This window comes from Mercenaria mercenaria, chromosome 4 (genome assembly GCF_021730395.1).
Source record: "Mercenaria mercenaria strain notata chromosome 4, MADL_Memer_1, whole genome shotgun sequence".
In the NCBI taxonomy this organism is placed as follows: domain Eukaryota; kingdom Metazoa; phylum Mollusca; class Bivalvia; order Venerida; family Veneridae; genus Mercenaria; species Mercenaria mercenaria.
The window spans coordinates 12,398,654-12,423,952 of NC_069364.1; the positions used below are offsets into that span (position 1 = coordinate 12,398,654).

The following is a 25,299-nucleotide window of genomic DNA, read 5'->3' on the forward strand; positions in this document are numbered from 1 at the left end:
TTATAACTAGATTTGTAATGTTGCCCACGGCACACGTAACAAAACATATCTGCTTTTGTGGTATTCCTGCTAAATTTCTGAAATGGACTTGTCCGTCTTTCAATTAGGACAGTACCATTAACTGTTGGGGTGCTTATGAAAAAGATACTGTCTGAATAGCGAACAGTGTCTGCACGGATGTGCAGATTAATCTTGGTCTAAACTGGTCACAAAGACAGAATCACTTGCAGCCAGCAGCTAAAGGTTAAAGAAGATATTTATCGGCAGTAATGATTACTATCGGAGAGCACAAGCTAGCGTTAGTTCTTTGTCCATGCTCTATTACGGCCACTTACATATCCTGTTTCCGAGATATTAAAGAACCTGGGCTTGTTGAAATTCTGGCTTATATGTATGTATTCTTTGTGTGGAGTGTTGAACACCAAATTCTTTACGATTTGATTTCCTGTAACAAAAGAAATGAAACTTTAATGACTCTAAGAGGGTTAAAATGTCATAAATAGTTTGAAACTGCAGCAAAAGATTGTAAACGAAAAAAATACAGGAATATTTGCTTAGGCGTAATAGTTAATAGACATGACAAACAAAATGAAAACTGTTTCGCATTTACAGTAATTTGGATGTCAGTACACATACTAGTACACTTTTTCATGAAACAAATTTTGTTTCGTTCGGGCACAGACTGAGGTTCTGACAATGAAAGAATCGTTTGTTCTTAAATGAGGCATTAAGCTTTCTGAATTTACAGGTTCGCATTTCGTATTCTTACCTTCTGGCAGACTGGCATTTGGTAGTGTAAGATATTTCAGTTCTGGATAGCGTAACGTCCACAAAGAGCTATTGTAAGGCACAGCCTTTGAAATAAGAACATATATATGACATTTCCTTTTGTGTCATATGACAAATATAAAATTTCACAGCTTGTGTTTCTACTTTCAAAGAAACTATAGACTGTTAGTGAATAATCTGTAACTGATGAGAGGATGCATTAAGCCTTTGAAGGTGGATTTTTTTTTAAATGTCAGTTATGGCAGACTCATTCGTTAGAACATTGTTTACATTCAGTCCAGTATAAACAGTTCCATCTAAAAGGTATTTCATGTACCAATGTCCGTCATAAATATTTCTATTCCTCCAAATATGTAAAACAATCTCAAAATACAAATTAGCATTTTTATACAAAATACTAATAATTAAAGGTAAGAGTAGAATTTCTGAAAGTAAGGAACAAAATAAAGAAAATGCCCCGAATCGTCCGCCCAAAATCTTAAAACCAAAGAAAAATATCAAACAGGGAGTGCCACGCACCAAAAGCGCAGCCTCCTCAAAACGAACCCCCTAGCAACCAACATTATCAAAATCGGCTGCTTAAAATACTTACGAAACAAACAGCTTTCGCGAGTGTTTTTTCTAATTTCGTACACATGCTTACTTTCAGGCTGCATATTTAAAATAATAATGTCGGGGCCGGTGTCATCAGATTGCACATGTGACATTGATGTATTTAATATGTTAAGTGATGGTTTTTCTTTTGACCAAAAAGCATTGCATGAAACTTTACAATGATGATAAAAAGAAATATACGTACATGAAGCCTCGCGATGAGTGTTTTGTCATTGTGATGGGATGTCCCTCTGCTATCTACTTGTATACTGTATCTTGTTGCGTTGTACATCACATTGTTGGCTATCACGTTATAACGTCCGCCTCCGATGTTAGCGTGTACGTTATTCTATGAGATATATCAAGCAAAAACAACAGCAACAACACATTATTTCTTTTATTTTTCAATAAAAAAATAAAGGATCACATTTTTGACTCAGATTTGTTTGTTGATTTTAGCAACAACTTGGTTTATGCGGTTGCTCTGCAATTATATTTATGGTTAATAACATCTATGAGAAGATCCTTTGGAAGAAAAGAATGCAATCTTGCAAAGTAACAGCAGACTGAGTTTGATTGAGTCTGATCCACTCACGCTCACTAGCACCGGCTTAAGTGGAATTCTATTACATACATATTGATTTAACTCCAGAAAATATAACAATACTGGGGCCTTGGTAGACCGCTATTATAACAAAGGCGGGAGGCTGTGAGTTTTGTCCCTTCAAAGATACAAATGTCGTAACCCGAGGTCTAATGGTTTAATTATTGGTATTGGGCTCTGAGGTTTAATACTTGCTATCGAAAGTTAAATGACTGGAGAACAAATTTCCCTCCATCAGGACCTGTCTATTTGTATAAAAGCTAAAGTCTAAAAAACTTTTTCCTTCATTTGCACCAGTTCTTTCAAAGCATTTCCATGCAGGCTCTATTCATGGGCCATTGTGATACAGAGTATCACGACTTTCTTGTGTTATTTGTGTTTTATATGTTTCCTTAGCTCAGTGATTTAAAACATCGATGACAAAATGTCGAACGAATAACTGCTGCTTGTTTTACATTTATTACATTTAAACGTCATTAATACTTACGTCATAAAACACATTGTTTGTTATACTGGTGCTTGAAGACTGGTCATCCAACATTACTCCGCGCGCATCTGCTCCAGGAACCAGCCTCAAAGTATGGTGGACAATGTTATAACGTATAATGTTGCCTCGCTTTGGGAAACATAAAGGTTAGTTGCTAAGGTGGAAAGTAATTGACCAGTTCATATTTTTACACGAGAGACAAAAATTAAAACTCAAATGGATCGTGTTTACTATAAATGCCACGACGGTGAAGGAACTGAGACTACTTAAGTATTGTTTGTGAGTGATAAATTAGGACAAATCCCTTTCTTAAATAAATACAATCAGTGCCAAATTTATTCAAAACACAGAAAAGACCATTGGACAGATACACTTATAAACTTACAGTAGTCCAGTCGCGGCCGGTATGGAAAGCTCCACAATCAGAAGCGTTGGCACAGTTATGGTGTAACAGGTTATACTCCATCACGATATCATTGCCCTAGTCAAAAAAGATGTTTTAAATGTGAGTGTGGACATGACATGAAATTTAACCAACACACATTGTTTTCTTGCAAGTTTATTCATCTTAAATTTTTAAGTTTGAAACCAAATGAAATATAAATGCATCTATTATACTCATGTTGTTTTTATGTCCCGCTACTTATATGGTTTCTGGTTCGTACAGCACGAGTTAATTTGAGTATTTCTTTCATAGATTTTGTCATTTCTCATTATCTACTTCCATATTATATCATCCAATAACTGTATTGTTTTGTTTAGGTAAAATGTACCATTCGAGAAACAGTGGTCTCAGTGCCTGTGTTAAGGATCTCTGTGCCCGTGCACGGTGTCTCCGTGACCGTCAAGGTTAAGTGTGCTGACTTAGTCACTTGACCAACTCAGTGTTGGTTTGGAATCCTTTATTAGAGGTACTTTTCTTTCATGCGAGGAAGGTATCCAACTAGTGGAAAATTGGTGTTTCTACAGTACACCAAGTTTCCCAACCGTTTGTGAAATTATGCCACGTGGGTCATCTGCCGGTCGTCCTCGATCATTAAATTCTGGACAGAATACTCGCCATAAAGCATAAATTGTATAGGTTTGACTTAAATCCAAACAACAACAACAACAACATAAAACTTTACGTGGTACATCACTGCAGTATACTGCCCAAAGTAAATGTGGTTATACCGAACCACATGACCAACGCCATTAACACTAACGCCGTGATTGCCCTGGGCCCCAACACGGGCATACCGGAATATTTCATTGTTTTCTATGGTGTTTCCTGAAGACTGTAGGGTCTTTCGACTTCCGCCTGTAAAGGAAATTTAAAAATATAATAATTTAGCTTTAAGCAAAGATCCGCTGTTAATTAGAATTTGTAGTTTGTGTAATTGCGTTATACACTACAAACTGTAATACACTCAAATCAGATTATGGGTCACCATTCTAAACTGTATATTAACCTTTATCCTGCTAAATTTCTATAATGAACTTGTTCATCTTTCATTTTGTACAGTACTATTAACTGTTAAAAAGGGTTGTTTATATACTGACTGAATGGTGAACAGTGCAGATCATGATCAGACTGCATGGATGTGCAGGCTGATCATAATCTACACAGGTCGCAAAGGCAGAATGAATCGTGTCCAGCATGATAAGGGTTTAACTGGAGACAAAAACAAAGGGTATGTGTAGACTCTTTGGAAGCAATGTGCTAGACATTTTTGTAAGTTTTCTGTCTTTTATTACATCTTTTTCTAAAATAAAATAGCATGAAGATTAAAAATGATCGTATAAACACATAACGTTGCAGGTATCACACAATGTCATAGCGCAGATCAGCTTTCAGATAATTTATAATTTTGTTTATTTTTCTGATATTGTTCAAGGTAGAAAAATTAAATACTTCTTAAAGACACTTAATCATTTTGTTTACATGTTTATGTCATTGTTGACATTTACTACTCCAGCAAATTACGTAACGGCGGAATGTTTTATTCATCAAGGATTTGCCTAAATGACTGTATTTACCAATATAACCGGTCAAATCTTGCCAAGTTCTCAACAGAAATTTATTTGCTTGACCTTATTTTTTTGTTTTTCTTATATTTTTGTTATTGTTTTCGATGGAACTTTTTTTAATTGTTCTGAAATGTTAAATACTTTGTTTACCTTATTAGCATATTGATGCTGTTAACGATGTTTTGTTAATTAGATTTAGCCTTAATCATTTTGGTGTTTTTTTTTTCAGTTCCAGTCATTTATTAACGAAAATACCAAATAGTGATTGATTTTGCATTCGTTGTTTACGGTTATATGAGAACATGGTGGACGATATGATTGTCATGTTTTTGAAATTGCCATGAATGTTCTGAAATAACTTGTAAACATGTTATTGCGATGTGATATAAATACTCAAGAAGAGATGCTTGAAAAGACCGAATCAAGGAGATCGAATCAGAGGAAAGGAACATGTTTTTCAGAAAGGGAGATGGATAAATGAACAATAGAGACTGATGTTAGAAGGTTAAGGAGTATGGGAGATTTGGGATGGTTTGGAGTGATTAGGTTAATGTAAGATAAAACTTTCGGCTGAGAATAAATTAGTTAAAAAAATTATCGTCGGACAAATTCTGTTTAAGAAGCTGATGTATCTTTTTAGTATAGTTCATTTAGTAAATAAACCTCTGTGTGTGTGTTAAAAAGGACTGCTGACTTTTTAACCCATGCTACCTTCGAAGAGGCGTGTGGCGCTACAAATGGGCGCAGTTTTAAATATCTTGCAAAGGTCGGTTTGTTTTAAATATTTAGCATATCCTTATTCAAAGTGCATTACAATTATCATTTTGACTATTGAAAAGTAAGTTTCAAAAGAAATAAACTTATATGTGCATTTAGCTTAAAAGGGCAGATGCGAATATTTGGCTGCATGGTAGCATAAATTTGGTGTCATTATTCTGGAGGTAGATTTGAACGAATAAGCGGTGTTTTACAGATCGATAGTATAGAAGAAGAAGAAGAAAAAAATGTTTGTTAAAGTGACATGTGATATATACAATATATAGCAAAACATATAAGTAACAAAACAAGAATCACCCGGCCTCATGGACCTATAAGTCACTATCAAAATATAATAGTAATAATACAGTGTAAATTTAAATGAACTATAACGTAAGCAAATATAGATATCTGAAAAACTTATCTAAGATTATATAGTGGAAAGTCATACATTAAAACCCTACGAGATCATTTATGCATTTAAATAAATAGACTTACGTCTATGCAAGTATGCTTGAACAAGATATTTTGTAAACTTTCTCATGTGGTGTTTTATCAGAAAATTCATCTTTTCAATGTCTAACAAGTCTCTAAGAGCATAATCATGTAGTACATCACCAAATAGTTGAGTTCGTAAGTCATTGTATTTTGAACAGTGTAATAAAAAGTGCATCTCATTTTCAACACTATTGCTTGAACAAAATTTTCAAAGTCCTTCCTGTCTCAATACGAAGTGGGAGTATTCCACATCTGAATTGTGCGACAATTGATCGTTCATATTTTGACAGGTTTAACATAACATAGTCTTCAGTTTTGAATACATCTTTTAACTGTTTATAAGTTCTCAACTTGGGGGTATTTTCGACGGTGTTTTTCCACTAACGACTATATAGATCAATCAGTCTCTGTTCTGCCACTCGAAGGTCAATTATTTCTTTGCTATTGCAAACATTCGAGAGATCGAGAGAGGTCATTATAGCCTTAATCTCACTGCACAGCAATTATTGTTGCACCTTTCATAGTCATATTTGAGCGCACGTTTAGTGATTCTATCATTATCAAAAGAAATTAGCTGTTCCAATGCCTTAATATGTTAAGCCATCGTCTATATCGACTTGGAAGCCAGCCTAGATCACCTGTTAATGCAGCTATTGGAGCAAATCTATGTACACCTGAAAAGAATTTCATTGACCTGTTTTGAACGTTATCAGTCTGTTGAAATTGTTTATACCCCCAAACCGTAGAACAGTAATCCATTACAGGAACAACACAGTTATATACTAGTTTCTCGTAGGATTTAAAACCGAAATCAGTTAATCCTCGAACTTTGTTTATCAAGCCTCCTAGCGCTCTACCAGCACCTTTACCAAAGGTTTCACAGTGACTGTTAAATGATAGAAAGATCACACCCAAATACTTATATTCAGAAACAGTTTCTAGCGTATTGTTACCGATTCTATAGTTAAACTCTGTACGTGTATTTGGCGCCCTTTTCGGAAGTGCATACACTTTGTCTTGTCTGTATTGATTAACACGCGCCATTTCTTACACCACTCGTGCAGCTTATGGCTATATACCAATAAAAGAAATTGTTCTTTGTTTCATATAAAATTCAGCTACTTCAGAACAATTTTGTTACAGTTTCTAGATTTTCACTCCGTCGTAGACCTATTTTCCACAAGGATTCCATACATTTGCTTCAAGAAAACGAAAAGAAAAAGGGGTGTTGAATAGTATGCAGTGAAATGCAAGTCAACTGAAGTCAGGTACCCTCATACTGCCGCATTTCAGAAAGCGGTCCGCAGAATAAACACCCTACTTTCGTTTTCAAGTACACAACTCGAAAGCATGCGAATATTAGCATGAAAAGTGTCCAATTTTTTATTTGTAAAATTCATTCCACGAGTGAAATAATGCCCATTTGACCCCCGATTTACGCGCAAATGCGTGAAAAATGGAAAAATTAGGATCTATTTATTACGGACTTCTTTCGATACACCACGGAAGCACATTTTTGACCGAATTACTGCATTATAACCTATCTAGCATTTGTGGTAAGTCATTTTCTGAATTCGCTATTAAAACAATGTCATCCGCATAAAGCAACATCGAAATAGAAGCACCGTTCATGTCAATCCCAATACCAAGATCGTTTATTTCACCCACTAAATCGTTAATAAATATGACAAAGAGCGTCGGCGAAAGAGTATTTCCTTGAACAACGCCGGACTTACAATCGAACCAAGTTGTTAACTAATTGTTTTATTCTGATACATAAGGTGGTATGCTCGTACATACTTTTCATTGCATTATAAACTTTTCCGTCAATGCCATTTAAGGGTAGCTTGTATATTTCATGCCGCCTTTTCTCCTAAACCATTATGGATGACAGACACTATGCTTTGCAGGTTTTGCTTCGTCAAGATTGACTTCATGAAAACATGCATAACTTATTTTCATGTAAGAGTATGGCATGTGCCGTAATAACGTGCCGAAACTTACATAGAAATAGAAATATGTGAGTATCTGGGTGTGTTTACAAATTACGGAATACCCCTGCCCCCACTTGCCATCTCCTGGAAGATATTGTTAATATTTTTAAAGGTTAACGTTTACAAACCGCTTATAAACACTCCACCATTGGTATCATGTATGAGGCACCGACTAACAGAGCAGTCACGGGAGTCACCAGATAACGTCACAGTTGCGGAGCCTAGCGTATGGAAGAAAGTATGGTATGTTACTTCAGTGCTGTTGACATTAGTTAAGACTTCTGAAGTTAAATCCTTGATATCTCAATTCTTAATGTTTCTTTAATAAACCAAGTGTGTATAACCTTTTAATGCGCATCGAAATAAACATGAATATAACTATCTTTACGCATGAAAAACTAATTAGATCGATTATTTAAATTATATGGAACGAAACAGTTGTAGACCTTTTGCGATCCCACCTTAGGAATTAGCAGTACTTGTGAAAGGTTTACTTGCGGTCTCCTTAATCCCTACCTGCATAGCGTGTACTTACTAGAGGAGTTAAAAATGTGGAAATTTAGTTGAACTTGCGAGTAGTTTTACTACAATTGTTGAAAATTAAAAAAGTAAACGTTCGTTTACCAGTATTCCTTATTTCCAATTTTGTTAACTGGATATTGTGTACGTTTGTTCCAAAGATTCCATAGCCTCTACATGCTTCCAACGTGAAACCTTCAAAGATTACTTGTCGTACGCCTCGATTTATCCTAAATATTCATTTTAATGTAATATCAAAGTAGGTACAGACTTGCCGATTACAAAATAAAGTTGTATATCAATCAATCAACTGATTTATTAGAATCAGCGAAAGATTAGTTTTATTATGAATGAACAACATTTTCATAGTTATTCAACGACATCATCAAATTTACCAATCTCGGACTCTCGTGACCCTTTTAATGTTAATATTTGCCAGTCAATCTTACGTAACATTGCGTGTTACAAATATCTAGTGTTGAAATTACTACTCCCATCACCAAAACCATGCTAGTCAGCAATAATGGATATTAAAATAATATCCTTCAAACTTTCGTTCTAAATTTCTTTGTTTTATCAACATATAGGGACTATATTGAGTGCTTAAATGACCTCTAGGAAAACTGGAATGTGTTTGCTGTACAGAGGTTGTTCTGGACATGTTGAAGCACTAAGAATTTTATATAAATAGAATAAAATTATCTGCCTTTGTGGACAGCCTCATTGGAAGTGTAGTAAGGTGATCTTATGATAAAGTAGTAGTGTTAAAACACATTAATTAGAGGTTAATGTGCGGCTTTGGTGTGTCGTCCTGCCATAATGACACAATAATGGTCATTATCCTAAAGAAGGTACACCGAGCCATATATTGCCGTACCTATTATATATATTGCTATGCGACTTCGACGTCTTACACGAGAGACGGGAAGTGTTCCAGTAATATGTTATTTACCACACTGTGCCAATATCATTGAGCAAATTATGTGATATTTGTGTATTTTCAACTTAAATTTGTTGCTAATTATAGTAAATCATATAATAGCAGCCTTTTTACACACAATTTACCATTGGTATTCATAAATGAAGTAAACATAAACTATAGTTAGAACTCCCTACTGTATACAAGTGTCAATCATTGACACATATATAACATCTGACACTTTGGCGTTCCCATCATCGTTTGGCAACCAAACATAGAGGTTTCCATGATCTCTGTCTATGTAATATTCTCCCTGAATTATACATGACATTAGGTATAAATGGGAGTGTACACATAAGAAACATGTTTAATAGGGAATCGATCTTACCGATTTTCGTCGCGAAGCGACGAAAATCGGGATCGAATCCCACTACGGTAACATACGAGGGTATCCAAACAACACATACTATCTAAATAAAAAAATATGGAGTTCCGGTTTAGACCATGGGCGTGCGACGACCCCGATGAAATTCGGGATATCACGGTCTTCGTTAATGTTAATAAGCGTCCGTCAGATCAGTAGGCGAAACGCAATATCCGCACAATAAGATGTCTGCGACTCGAAAGAATATTCAAAGTAAGCTGTTAATTTTGTTGCGTCAGAAGCTAATCAGCCGGTAACGTGACTACACTGATATAGATTGTGATACAAACATGCTTTATTCAATACTGAGTAGCATTTTTAAACGGCGACATTTTGAACATTTTCATATTTAGAGTGAGAGTGGATACACGTTACACTGGCGGCGACATTTTGAAAATTTGAGGAAACAAAAACATTCTCCAACGAGTTTTTCAGCTCGGGGAATGAGAGAATAGATTCACCTTTGTGTCGCTTTTCAGATCGTATTTAATTCCTTTCCGGTACTTTAGTTTCTTTGAACTTCTTTGTTACTAAGCCTATATTGAATTTTTAAAATTAAGAAATCCGTGATTTTACTTGCAGGCATGACTGATTAATGGAATTATTTTACTTTTATATAGAATATGGACGGCACTCCATTACAGCATGTGCATGGTTGGACCTGTTGACATTTTTAGAAACGTGAGTAACTAACTTTCCATTGTATAATAATAATGTAAACAAACACCCCACCCATAAAAAACATAGAAATTCCTTATTTTTTACGTTTTTATTTATTCATCAATTTGAAATGGGCCTTTTAGATTATTATTTCCTAAGGCTCACTGCATGGAATTCCAGACGTTTCACCCCCAAGACTTTTCCTCCCCTAGACATTTCGTCAAATTGGGGGTGAAAAGTCTTGGGAGGAACAGTCTTGGGGGTGAAACGTCTGACACCCCACTGCATGTATACACAGGAATTAAGCTGAGCTTATGATTCTGCTGATAATCTGTGCTCGACCTAAATATAGCATTATAGGGAATCGGATCGGCTTATAGAAAAAAATATAGATTTTAAACAGGCTGACCCAGTAACATTGCCCGATCAGGCTTTCGACATAAAAACTAACATTTTTTGAAAAATAGTAAAGATATTTCTTTCAAACTTGGTTCATCTGTTCATATGAGTTATGACACAAATTAAAATAAAAAATAACTTGGTTGCCTTCAGTTTTGGTAGAATTATTTCCCCTTTTCAGATTTTTATGACGCATAATTTTTGAAGTCCAAAAAATTATGTGTTAATGCATTACATTATTTGTTTGTTTCGTATATTCCACACTCATTTGACACCATGCAAATTGTCAACAGTCGAGATAGCGTTGATAAGCGCAACTTGGCGCAGACATGCAATTCGGCTTGATCTTTCTTTGGAATATGTAATACTGTTTACATGTCGTACTGATACAACCACATTTTAAAATAAATTCGTATTGATACATCCATATTTTAAAATAAAGTCATATCTGATCCTAACAAGTTCGTAATTACAAAAATACAGCCCTTATCTGGAGTTCTGAAGCATGCTCGATTAGTTGGTCAGAATTATGAAGGAATTGAATTCAAACTGTTCCATAAATGCAAGAGTTTAAGAGTTAGTCAGAACCACACTCATGCAGAAGATGTAATTACTTTCACAAATCAAATTTTGGACTCGCTAAATGCAAGTCAATTTCATGGAATGCAAGTTAAGATAAAAATTTCACACAATTTATTTTGTAAATACAAATAATAGTCAAAATTGTTGCGGTTTTTGTTAATGTTTGTAGATTTGCTTTCATTTGAGGATAACAGAAAACACAACATCTTTCTTGGTTAGCCATTTTTTGTTGAATGGATTACTGATTATAAAGAAATGTAGAGGTCTATCTATATAATATCAAGAACACAGGCTATCTTACATATTCGTACATGTATACAGTTGAATCGCTATTTATAATATTAGGTACGAAAATTTGCCTTGCCGTAGTTTCAGCCAGTAGTCAATGATGCGTTCCGAATTACTTTGAAGGTCATTTTGAGTTATAACGCACAAAATTGTACACCAAGGAAAACCGTGCAAACAATATATTGATGTTCTAGCATGATTTTTTAGGATATTCTAACATTCTTAATTGAAAGTCTAAATTTGCAAGTAGATTTCAGATTAAGCAACAAGAAAAAAAAGCTACATGCTAAAATTTGCAGTACGTTGGTCAAAAAAGTTAAATTTGAGCTCTGCAAATGCAAACTGAAGCCGCTCACATTACTTTTTGGTCCGATGCATTCAGTTCCTGTTCTCCTAGGAATCCCCAGTCGAGCATGTCCCAAACAATATGATGAAGTATTTTGAGGGTATGAGCTAGACCAGTTGTTTTATGGTTCAAAATTCAGCTTTAAGTTCGGGCATGTGAAATTGGTGTCAGGCTTGGAAAATTTTCTATCTGGTTGCCAGCATGGTTAGTTGAAATCAGAATTTTGTACACTGCACACATACTCAAATACATTTAAATTTATACGTTTATGAATCATGACCGTCAGATACCAATAAACAATTGTAGCATTTTGTCGGCTCCTGTGTTCATACTAAACTGAGGAAGGCAGAACAGATTCTTCTAGCTGCTTTACCAGTCTGTTTTTGCCTTTTCATGATACCGAGCAAAGTGAAGGTCATAGGCCACCAAGTCAAAAAGGTACCTGGAATTCACTGGGTTAAAGTAATGTTCATACCTGTCAAGACACAGGCATTGTGCGTGTGCCACAGGCATTGTGCGTGTGCCACACGCATTTCGGCCTTAGATCACGCTCACACGCCTACTATTCAAGGTCACACGCATGTTAAAGAAATAAAGCAATCAATTGTTTTTTTCGTAGAAAATTATTGAATCAAACATGCAAGGTGACGTTGACACAGTGTTTTTATACCGTATAATACAGCTTTTACATTCACCGGTGCAACATGTTATTTCTACCGCATGATTAAACATCACAAAAAGTAAACATGGAGGGAGACTATTCAAAACCAGATCTATTGTGTGTTAAAAGTCTAAATTTTCTATGTGAGGGCGTTTCCGGCTTTTAAGGATCATCGCCCTCCAGACCCTCACGAGGGAAACCTTCCCTTCGAACTCCGATCACACTCGTGGACTTTGTGGAGCCTTGACAGCTATGAATGTTTGGCTGTTCTGGCTGGTCAGTCGTGTAAACAAACCTACTCATACAGTGACTTTTCTTTTTTCAAAACTGAAATTTTTAACCGCATTTACTTCGTTTCATTATACATTTTGACAAAATTTGCTACTGTTTTATTTTCATTAAAAAAAGTTTTATTTAACAAATTTCTCCCGCCATGCCAATGATATAATTGGGGTCATCTTATTGGCATGAAAATTGATAAACTGCAAAAATAATGTTAGCTCTTAGACCTTTGAAATTTCAAAACAGCTGGTTGTCCATGTTTTCTTAATTTGCTCACCTTTCACTATTTTCAGGCATATTGGTCTATTATACAGAGTATTGTTGTACTGCTCCAAAGTGCTTGTTGACAGACTGAAACCACTTGCTTGAGGCTCATAAGGTATTTCTATCTTTCAGTTTCTTTATTATATAGTTGCAGCTGTGCACCATGGGAAGCAGTTTCAATCATTCAAAAGGCATGATATACTGTATACAAATTAGTATTTGTGTAAACAGATTTTTGCGATTGAGTCAGTGCATAGAACCAAATACCAAGGAACATTAGGCGTAAAAAAAATTGTCTGTTTCCTGTATCCTGACCTACCATAAATTTTTGGCCCGGCCCTAAATGGATGGTCCGTCTGCCTTTGTCTTTGAGAACATTTTTTTCAACTTTTTTGACAAAAAGTTGCAAAACTGCACTTTTTATGCTTTAAACATGGACAGTGATGTTATAAATCAACTTACTGATGCTCTAGAGGCATAACCCCCCTATTTGTATTCATTTTTTGACACAAAAGTAATTTCCAAAAAGTCTCCCTAAAAATAATTTTAAAAAATCCAAAAGAAAAAGTTTTTCCGACCTACCTAACCCTAATTTTTTTTAGCATGTTACCAGAAACAAAATTTTTTTTAGACCTTAGTAAGACTCCATTTCATTTTCTTGATGATAAAGCATTTCTGGACAAATCCATAAAATTTAATACATGTATGCAAATTTAAACAATTATTAGCTCGATCACCTGTCACATGGTGACAACATGAGTTGATGTCCGTCATGTGCCAACAATTTGTAAAAATCTTCTCCAGAACCACTGGGCAGATTTACACCAAACTTCACAGAATGATCATGGGGTGGTCCTCTTTCAAAATTACCCAAAGAATTTAATTCCATATAGAACTCACCGAAAAGAAAAACTTTGAAAATGATTTCTTGTCAGAAATTGTTAGCCGGCATGGCTTTTCATCCTTATATGACAGAGACCTATATTCGGCCACTTCCCAATCCAAAAATACTGCATTTTTTTCCCAACATCCCAAAATGCAAGGTAACATTTCCCAAAAATCACATAAACAAATGGTTTAATTTTATTTACATTTTAGTGTTACCGCAGGAAGCGGTTCTCAGATATTGATTTTTTAGCTCACCTGTCACAAAGTGACAAGGTGAGCTTTTGTGATAGCGCGGCATCCGTCGTCCGTTCGTGCGTCAGTAAACTTTTGCTTGTGACCACTCTACAGGTCACATTTTTCATGGGATCTTTTTATCAATTTACAATATTTGATTTCTGTTTTACAGGTTCACTTCTTGAGAGAAGGCAGCTACAAAATGGAAGGTCAACAAATCCAGTATACTTGGAAAGCAAGAAAGAAACACCAGAAAATATAAAAAGACAGAAGAACAAGGGAACTTTAATAAAAAAAAAACTTTTAAGGATAGGAATTCAGGATTTATTTAGAAACTAAATATATTTTGAGAACAGCAGTGTTTGACTAAGCTCTGTTACTTTAAGAGATAATGTGATTATCACATTGGTTTTGTTATTGTCGAGCCCGCTTGCGGAAGCGAAGACATAGTTGTCCAAATGTCTATTCGGTGTTATGTGCGTGCGTGCGTGCGTCCGGATTTGTTTGTCCGGACCATAATTTGGACATGCATGTAGCAATCTTGTTTATATATGGTATGAATGCTAACCTCAGTGAGACAGAGTGTCATGCACAAGCCCCAGGTTCCTATCTCAAAGGTCAAGATCGCACTTACAGGTCAAAGGTCAAATTCAAAAATGACTTTGTCCGGAGCATTTCTTCTTCATGCATGGAGGGATTTTGATGCAACTTGGCACAATTGTTCACCATCATGAGGTGGAGTGTCATGCGCAAGAACGAGGTCCCTAGGTCTAAGGTCAAGGTCACACTTAGAGGTCAAAGGATACAAGAATGACAACTTTGTCTGGAGCATTTCTTCTTCACGCATGGAGGGACTTTGATGTAACTTGGCACAAATGTTCACCACCATGAGACGGAGTGTCATGCGGAAGAACCAGGTCTAAGGTCAAGGTCACACTTAGAGGTCAAAAGTCAGATACAAGAATGACTTTGTCTGGAGCATTTCTTTTTGATGCATAGAGGGATTTTGATGTAACTTGGCACAATTGTTCATCATCATGCGACGGAGTGTTATGCATAAGATCCTAGAATTACTTCCCTTTGTTGTTACTATAAATAGCTTACATTTGTAACTTGTTTATTACTGGTCGTAGGGAAAAATCAAGACCACTTTTCTGTAGTACAACATGCATGTTACATCCAGTTTTCAGGTGTATTTTGACCTATCTCTGATGGTGCGGATTTTTGTGTGAATTTTTTTTAAATTTTTTTTTTATAATTTTACGTTCCTTTGTTGTTACTGTAAATAACTTATATTGTAACTTTTTGCAATCTCTTTTATTTGGCATAAATGTTTGCCTCAATGAGACAAGGAGTTTCATGCACAACTCCCAGTCCTTTTGACAGCTGGTGGGCTTGACATATTGCCGGTGGGCATCTAGTTCTCATATTTTTCATGAGATTTTAAAGAGAATGTTCTGTTATACCCCCATGTAGTAAGCTTGTCTGTCTTTCAGTCAGTAGGTTTTCATGGCTTCCAGATGATAACTCATGAAAAGCTTGACCGATTTAAATATTTTTTGGTACATAGTTACAGGTCAAGTTCGACTTTGGGGTCAGTAGGTCAAAGGTCAAGATAACTTGCAAACGCTTTGGCCTGGGATCATAGCTTTTGTAACACAGGTGTAACATGATAAAATACAGGTTGTTTGAATTTGAGGTCAATAGATCAAAGGTCAAGGTCACAGTGATTTTGAACAGTTGAACCGTTTCCGAACGATAACTTGAGACCTTGAGCCTAGGATGATAAAGTTTGGTACACAGGTGTCACATCATGAAGAACAGGTCAAGTTTTACTTTGAGGTCAGTAGGTCAAGGTCACAATAAGGCAAAACAGTGAAATGTTTTTCAGATTATAACTTGAGAATGCTTGAGCCTAGGATCATGAAAATTGTTAGGGAGGTTGATTATGACCAGCAGGTGACCCCTAATGATGTTTAGGTCACTGGTCAAGGTCACACTGACCCGGTTCTTTAAAATGATGCACGGAGGGGCACCTGGGGTCTTCCTCCACCATTAAAACTGGAAAGTCGCCATATGACCTATCCTGTGTCGCTGTGATGTTAAATTCAACAAAATAAATAACGGTTCTTTAAAACGGTTTTTGGACAATAACTTCAGGATGCTTGGTATGAGAAAACACAAAATTTAGTACAAGGTTGGTCTTGACCAGCAGATTACCTGTATTGATTAGAGTTCCAAAGGTCAGGATGACCCAGAACATTTAAAACCTTTTCCATACAACAACTTGAGAACACTTGGGCGGAGGATCATGAAACTATGGAGATTGAATTTGAAGTCATTAGGTAATAGCTCAAGAAAATGCTGCTTTGTTATTGGCTTAGTTCTTTGATAAGGCCATATTGTGGGGGTATAATTCGTCACTCCTGTGACAACTCTAGCATTAAGCTCATCTGAGCACAAAGTGCTCAAGGTGAGCTTTTGTGATCGCCCTGTGTCCGTCTGTCGTCAACAATTTGACTGTTAACACTCTATAGGTCACAATTTTGACTTAATCTATATGAAACTTGGTCAGAATGTTACCCTCAATAAAATCTTGGACACAATTGATGTTGGGTCATCTTGAATCAAAAACTAGGTCACCAAGTCAGATCAAAGGAAAAGCTTGTTAACACTGTAGAGGTCATATTTAAGACTATATCTTCATGAAACTTGGTCAGAATGTTAATATTAATGATCCATAGATCAGATTCAAATCTGGGTCAAGTGGGGTCAAAAACTAGGTCACCAGGTCAAATCAGGGGAAAAGCTTGTTAACACTCTAGAGGTCACAATTTTGGCCCAATCTTAATGAAACTTGGTCAAAATGTTACCCTCAATAAAATATTGGACAAGTTTGATATTGGGGCGTCTAGGGTCAAAAACTAGGTACATGTAACAAGGTCAAATCAAAGGAAAAGCTTGTTAACACTGTAGTGGCCACATTTATGACCATATCTTAATGAAACTTTGTCAGAATTTTAATCTTGATGATCTATAGGCCAAGTTAAATCTAGGTCAGGTGGGATTAAAGACTAGGTCGCTAGGTCAAATCAAAGGAACAGCTTGTTAACACTCCAGAGGCCACATTTATGACTGCATCTTCATGAAACTTAATCAGAATGTTAATCTTGATGATCTTTCAGTCAAGTTTGAATCTGGGTCATGTGGGGTCAAAAACTAGGTCACCAAGTCAGATCAAAGGAAAAGCTAGTTAACTCTTTAGAGGCTACATTTATGATCATATCTTAATGTAACTTGGTCAGAATGTTGATCTTGATGATCTTTATGTCAATATGCCAGGTGAGACGATACAGGGCCATCATGGCCCTCTTGTTTATTTGTTCTTGTTGTAAGAGAAATTGTACATTTTAGAATACAGATTACAGCAAGTCACATTTCTTATTTTGACAATACTTATTTCAAAGCCTGACAAAAGCATCCAGTACTGTTATTAAAGTTGTTATTCACAGTTCAGCTATATTTCATGTATGGATAAAACAAATTATGTGATCTGTGAGTCATTATAAATGTGTATACAGATAAAACTTAAACATGTGAACAGTTTATCAATAAATAAAGTGTAATGCAAGTCTTTGTGATGTTTATATAAAAGCAAAATTAGGATTTGTTTTACGAGTAATTTCAGAATTACAATTAACACAAATAGAAAAAACCAAGCCTGCACAAGAAGGCTAATCCCTAGACTGAGCTCTTAACCTGCCGTGGTGCAAATAGATTGTTAATGTGTGTCTGTTAAGTCTTGTAAACAGTGAGTTGCAATCTAGTAACTTTTAAGTTTGTATGATTTTTAGCTCACCTGAGCACAGTGTGAGCTGTTGTGATCACCTTAAGTCTGTCATTGTGCTTCTCAACAATTTGCCTGTTATTAAACACCCTAGTAGACAGTTTTTTTTAAATGTTAAAGGGATGAGTTGAAGTCTGATCGATTCCCGATTGAGGCAGTGCCTTATTTCATATTAAAACCATACGCAGAAAAAAAGTTTTGTCAATATGAATGCTTACAAAATACGTATAGGAAAGCTATAATATAAAAGATTTTCTTTTCGTTGATCTTGCAAAACCTAAAATTATGGCAAGTTCGCGATATATAGTTACTTTTAACACACACACTGTAAAAAGGAAGCATTTCGTATCCTTGAAATTATTTAAGACATTATCTTGCTTATTTTTCCATACATTATAAACTTGTCAGAACAATCACTGAAGAAAGCAAATTTCATTTCTGTGAAAAACTGAATATCAGTTGTTCATTTCTGTTTCTAGTTTTTATAATTAACACGGTGACATATTCCAGAAAATGAAGGAAACACTATAGGTAGTTGTAAGTTTTGCCTTTCTATAAAATCAGCTGTAATTTTTTTTCTACAAATAGCATGATGTCAAGATATATTATTTGTTTGAAACATTTTTGGCGAATGGACTAGCCAAAACTTATGCCTGTACTAACCGGCTGATCCAAAGCAGAAAATATGTTGAGGAACCTAAAGTAACCACCTTGGTCTGCATGCAAATCATTCCAGTGACCTGTAAGTTTAAAATGCAAAATCATCCAATGTACTGAAGTTGTTGTTGTTAGTACTACATTTAATTACACAAGCACATGTTCCGAAGTCATTTGATACTTAGGGTATTAATAAACTATGACTAATAGCAGCAGTCACTTTCCAAGAACGTAGTCCCCGCCTTCGCCCCAAAACTTGACTTGGAATCAGTGTACGTTCGGATGTGTACATGCCTGAAAGACAGATAAAGTAAGGCACAGACGGCACAGAGAACTGAGATCAAACAAATAAACTCTGAGGTACCGCCTGGAACGGTCAGTGGGAAAACACCACTTGGAAGTTTAAACTGACGACTGCATACATAATCTCGCTCTTAAACTGCGTCCTGTTACAAAGTTGGAGGACAGTGTGAGTTAAAGTTATCTCTGCCAAGCGAATCCTTTACACTCGAAATTGTTACTAAAGAGATGATATCTAAAACGAAGAAATGCTTATGTAAATGTATATAGAAAGAAAAGCTGACGAAACGTATACACATACACACAATGCCAGAGGACAAGGCACCAAGAGATATACCATTAAGTGATAGACGAAATAGAACAGAAAACAATTATAAAAAGCAGCTCAGTCGCAGACGCTTTTGATAAATACAAACAAAGAAAAGGGAAATACGGTTATGATGCAATCTGAAATCAAAATAGATGGTAAACGGGCTAACAAAACTGTCTTGTTTATCAGTGAGCAGTTTGATTACGTCTGTACATGTCACCATAATTATTTCAGGTCATTCGTTAAAGAAGAGAAGTAAATACCAAAAACTTGTAAACTAACCTATTTTGAGACCATAACTAATCCTTTCAGCCAGTGTAACTGTTTGACTTGTAGTATTCAAAGACTTAACTTTTGCTAAACTGTCCGACCAACTCCAAAACCTACATAATTTTCGAAAGAAAAGCATTACATTTGAAGGCTGTATATGAGTATACATAATGTAGTGTGTGGGACCGTGTATCACTGTGGTATATATTGTCAACCATACTATGCATACTATCAACCAACGGGAGGTCATATCGTCTTTTTGGTTTGAAAAAAAAGTTAATTATCTTGTTATGATAGTCATATGTAAGTCATTGACCAATTGTCTTCATATTGATTTCGAAACATAACTTGTAAAATTTGCTTCCTCTGATGAATATTTATGTCGAACAAGATCTTAGAAATGAACTAAATAATCCATATTAGCATATCATGATCCCCTTTTAAATTCAACAATAAATGTTGCTTGCTTCATCAGGTTTAAGTCAACGAATATAATTGTTTCCAAAGATTAAACTTTCCAGTATCCATAAACCCAAGGATCGGTTTCATTGTGCCAGGATTGTGGTATTGATGAATTGTATCGAAATCGCAGCCCATCTTTACCGTCAGGAACATTCACAATATTGATAAATCCCTAAAATACACAATTGGTGCAGTGAATTGTATTATAAACTAACGTTGAATACAATGCCAAATGAAAAAAAGCAGTTCGGTATTAATCACATTATTAACTGGTTAAAAGTATAATCTGTTATTTCTAAGGACATTGTAAGTAAGTATATTGTGCATCTAGCATAAGAACATGCAGGACAAATAATTAATATATGAACAACTGTTTGCTCTCCTATTTGCATTGTATTGAAATATTACAAAAGGATTCGGCACGTCAATGCAGTGCTAATATTGACATTTCAATTAGCAATCGTCTTTACCTCGTCAGGCCATTGAGCAATATGTAGAATTTCTCCATTGTAGGAAACTTCCATGGGCATTGCAGCACGTGACCATCCACCTCTTGTACTCATTTTCCCATAGTCAGATATACCAATATCCGGAAGATGTGCGACACGAACCTAGTGTACACAATTAGAAACATTTTCAATATGGTGTAGAATAGCAGTGATAAAAGTGCTGTCATAAAGATTTACTTGACGTATGTAAATGATAATATTTTCACATAGATTTCGGATGATTTCCTAACAGTATTTTATATACACATATTTAGCTATATTGAATATTTAAACAGAACTTACGTTAGCATGCGATTTTACCGGAAGTCTTGACAGAACGGCATGATCTGTTACTGTTTTGAATAAAGCATTTGGGACCCGTTGACCTCCAGTCTGAAATACAGAGTTACTAAAGAGAAAATATTTATAGTGATAATTATTTAATATATGAGAAGTGTCACATATTTCGTCTGATTTGTTAATTGTCGCTTCTCAGAAATTTATTTGAAAAGCAATACAATGTATACGACACACCTAAATTAAAATGTTCCCGCTTTGAATATGTCTGGACTAGTAGTAGGTAATCTTTTACAAGTATTTATCCCTTGTTTTGCTTATGTATCAGTTATGGACAATGATGTCTAAAATTGTTAATGTTCCTGATGATAAAGCTATTTTTGGAGCACTGGTGCATCTTTGTTGATTAATTTATTAGTTTTACCACATGCACTTCCTGGTCATTGTATGCTCTGATCACAAGTTTGTCCCTCGAAACAACCAGCGTATGGTCAAGATCGTGGTATCCTTGCATCAACTCGATATAAACGACTAGATATGAAATAAAACACGCTTTTAATGTACCTACTATGTACAAATGCAGTACAAAATATAATTTTTAATCTATACTACTTATTCGGCGGTTTTAGCCATAAATTTTGTTTTAAATAGTTGGAATGCTGCGATAGGCTTTACTAACCTAAAATGTGATAAACGTGACTTAGGTTGCAAAACTGCACTTTGTATGCATTAAACATGGTCAGTGGTGTTAGAATTCAACTTATTTGATGCTCGAAAGGCATAACACCCTTACTTGTATTCATTTTTTACACAAAAATAATTTCCGAAAAGTCCCACCTAATAAAATAAAATAAAAAATAAAAAAATTACCGGCCTTACCTGAATTGTAATTAACTCGACTTACCTGAACTGCGATTTGATGTTTGATTTGCTAGGTCCATAGCACGCTTGAGAGTTTTAATTGCAGTACTTGTCGACTGTCTGAGTAAAAAATGAACATATTTCTAAAACCTAACATTTTATTGAGCAAAAGTTACTATTCAGGCAGGTTAGTGATTGGGTTGCCAGTCGCTGCGATGCTCAGCACGCTTTCGTCTTCTACAAATATTCTTAAAGAATTTATGAAAACGGTATTGCTTCAAACTGTTGTAAGTGGGGCATAAGTAACTTTCATACGTAATAAGTACAGTCTTAATAAATCTTAAATCTTGAAATAGGCAAGACACTTAAACAACTGAAACATCATGAAACAGGGAATTCTAAACAGATTTATTTCATATTATTTCGGAATTACTAATCTGTGTAAAGCGTAGAACAATGCAGCAGGTGACGTATTCCAAACCATGCCCGCAGTTATGCAGGAATGATAATTCGAAATGAATAAATTTTGTAAACAATCATAATTATTGCAGTTGAAAATTTCAGCAGGAATCAGTTTCTAGAGGAGGTGTTGAACTTATGATGGACAGTATACACTTTAAATTTCCGAGAGGCGTGCACGTAATTTTCAAAATGTGTGCATTGCATTGTTTTCTTTATTACAATATCTTATCGAGACATGCACTTTACATTGAAAATTTTAAAACTGTACGGGCGAAAATATGTCTTAAATCAAATGTCACAGGTGAGTGGGCTTTTGAAGACTAATCATTCATTATAAGTTACTGTAGTATAAAAAGTGGTAAATGACATCATATATAACATTTCCTTTGGCTATAATCAAAATATTTGTCATACAAAATGGGTGGCAATGCAATGAAAATAGTGTTGGTGCATACATGAAACGTTCTGAAAACTTTCTACAGCGGCAACATCTCTTGTTACTTAGTCCACCGCTCTTAATTATTATCTCGAAAGTGAATCCTCCACTATACAGATCTATAGCAGCCAAGTTGGGTGTTTCTCTTGGATTTGTTAATGGTTTTACGGAAATAATGCAAGGTCCATCTGCTGAGCATTGCACAAGTAAACAAATGAAGGGCACATCCTGGAGACTCAGTAAAATACTGTGCAAACTGAGGAAATGTTCTATTAGGTTGAACTTGTGGGTGTAGGCAAGTATGCTACATTAGGAAAGGTGGCAATGATCGTAATTTATTTGCTGCAGTATTTTTTCGAATGGGCTGGTCTCTCGTATGGGGACAAAACTGAGATTCGAATAGTCTATAAAGGAACTAAAGTGAACTCTAAATGATTTTAACCCTTTGGACAAAAGATGTGCCTATAATGTTTCCAAAACATTTAATTACAAATAAGGTGGTCGGTCAATACAGTGCATATTGACATACATCTAGGCATGGAATCGGACTATCTAAAAGCTAATTTCATAACAGATTCCAGACGCAGGTCCAGTGGATTGTGTTATATGGGGAGTCTTAAATTGATGATTACAAGAGAGCACTATAAAGTCCATAAAAGGAATTAAAATTCATCTTAAGGATGAATGGAAAAACTAGACCAATTAAGTAATAACATAGCTTGGTCTAAGCATTGCAGAATAATTTATAGCTGTATGGAATCTCAAATCGAACATGTGTTACAATGAAATATTGATCAGTTAATAGAAATTGTATTTTCTTGTGTATTGTTAACCTCTCGTAGGGTATGGGCTTGCAATCGAAAAAAGAGCGGAAAACCACAGGTCGCCGAACACGGCATACATCAAAATGTTGCTGATTCGGTTTGATTGAGCCTGTTCACGGACGGTAGTAAAAATGCAAACTACTGTCCACGCCCTCTAGCCCCGGGTTGAGCAGAACTCAACATTTACACATGACACAAGTACAGAAATGAGGTGTATTCACACGAACCTTAATTAAATGATACACAGAGTGTACTTCCATGGGAAGCAACTTTGACTCAAGAGATAACAGCTTAACTTCGTTCTTGTATTAAAATATAAGGGAATATTAATAAAATGATAAACTGTATATGTCAAAATTAATTTTAAATTGTATTTTTGTGCAAATGTGAAGATATACCATAGAAGTAAGTTCATAAGTTATCATTTCTCCACAGATTAATATTTTCATCACACAGACAAAAAAGCTAAATCTAATTTTCTTACCCATGACTTTGATCTGATCCGTGAGGACTGACATAGATGTGCACATCTGACGATGCGGATTCATGGAGAAATATAAGCACATAAAGTTGCAAAGTCCTCGTTTTAACATCTACCATTTTTCATTTACTTGCAAGAATGCCCTGTAAGTTGATCTTCGTGTTGTACAGCACAGTCTATTGACCAAAGATAACTACTGAGGTCAAAACGATGATATCTATTTCTTATTTAGAACCACTGCTTTACCTAAATCAACTGACTGGATAAAATGGAATCCGTTTCTCGAATTAAAGCGATTTTAATTAACGCGTATTTTTACCGTGGTATAAATAAACGTAGCCCAACTTTAAGTAATTACCACATCTGACTGTCAATCTCAGGGCCGCAGATTCAGATCCACCGCTTCTCCACTAAAATACTATTCGTAATTCAATCGGAGTTCTCATACGAAGTCCTATGTGTTGTACTCCCATGGCCGTCCCTGGAACTAAGACCATGTAGTTTCTGTGAGCAAAAGAAAAAATATAACTGGATATTCATCACTTTTCTCGGCTCTACTTAAAAAAATACATGAATATAAAAAGAAAATGTTGTTGGTGCTACTAACTGTTTTGTTATAAACCAGTTACCTTCGTATCATTAAGTGAGGAACCAAGTTCTAGTTTGAAGGCATACAAGCCTTCCAGTGCTAAGGTCTTCCACTGTGTATTGCCCATGATTGCCTCAATCAAATCACTGCAGGTTTTTTTTAAATATTACACCGTCCAATAAATCTGTACATAATGAATTTTAATATCAAACAGTATCAAATACAACCTAATGATACTTTCATTTATACCCCCGTTTGCTTCTCTATATGAAAGGGCCAGTCACTGATCTGGTTGCAGGAACATTTCAATAATTTGATCAAAAGAGTATAAAATATTTATTTTTATAGCTCTTTGATTTGATGTAAAGCGTCTTTTCTAACCTTTTGAGAAGGCTTTAGTTTTTTTACTAGATTCTTGTATTTACTGGGCTAATAAGTCAAAATTTTAAAAATAACACAGCAAATCATGTAGTAAAACACTTACTAAATGGTGTGCCGGTCAATAGTCATAACGTAGGTAGAGATGGGTATTCAATGACTTGCGGAGGACATTATCATTGGCAGTTTGATAATTATCAGATAGACAAATTATGCGAAACGTAATGTTCTGTAAAAGATAAGATAACCAGATCTGAAATTGTATTGAGCAAAGAAGAATTTGATTTAGTTGTGTTGTAACTTTTAACCTCTGTATTTCTTATTCCGTAATTTAAAAGAGAGGACTACAAAAAAAAAAAAAAAAAAACAAAAAAAAAAAAAAAAAAAAAAACAGTTTAGAAACTTTGTATTACCAAAATTTATCTAACAAAGTTGTACT

The 25,299-nt window shown here is 35.3% G+C and overlaps 1 protein-coding gene and 1 long non-coding RNA gene across 2 annotated transcripts in view; one reads left to right on the forward strand and one right to left on the reverse strand.

The window, feature by feature from the left end:
• Nucleotides 1-24,036, reverse strand: part of LOC123552669 (uncharacterized) — a 31,474-nt gene extending 7,438 nt beyond the window's left edge. The window contains exons 1-17 of the mRNA XM_053540050.1: nt 23,897-24,036; nt 21,734-21,810; nt 21,254-21,360; nt 20,836-20,925; nt 20,515-20,655; nt 20,097-20,216; nt 19,595-19,784; nt 18,709-18,785; nt 9,368-9,483; nt 8,357-8,481; nt 7,861-7,953; nt 3,602-3,774; nt 2,860-2,955; nt 2,475-2,603; nt 1,589-1,732; nt 770-854; nt 336-445 (exon numbers count right to left, since the gene is read on the reverse strand). Of these exons, the coding sequence (XP_053396025.1) occupies nt 336-445; nt 770-854; nt 1,589-1,732; nt 2,475-2,603; nt 2,860-2,955; nt 3,602-3,774; nt 7,861-7,953; nt 8,357-8,481; nt 9,368-9,483; nt 18,709-18,785; nt 19,595-19,784; nt 20,097-20,216; nt 20,515-20,655; nt 20,836-20,925; nt 21,254-21,360; nt 21,734-21,810; nt 23,897-24,012 (1,989 nt within the window). The 5' untranslated portion in view covers nt 24,013-24,036. The remainder of the gene's footprint in view (nt 1-335; nt 446-769; nt 855-1,588; nt 1,733-2,474; nt 2,604-2,859; nt 2,956-3,601; nt 3,775-7,860; nt 7,954-8,356; nt 8,482-9,367; nt 9,484-18,708; nt 18,786-19,594; nt 19,785-20,096; nt 20,217-20,514; nt 20,656-20,835; nt 20,926-21,253; nt 21,361-21,733; nt 21,811-23,896) is intronic.
• LOC128556210 (uncharacterized) lies at nt 9,859-15,928 on the forward strand. Its single transcript, XR_008370497.1, has 3 exons — nt 9,859-10,275; nt 13,106-13,191; nt 14,371-15,928. It is a non-coding gene; the product is annotated as an uncharacterized LOC128556210 (long non-coding RNA).
• Nucleotides 24,037-25,299: the final 1,263 nt, after the last annotated feature.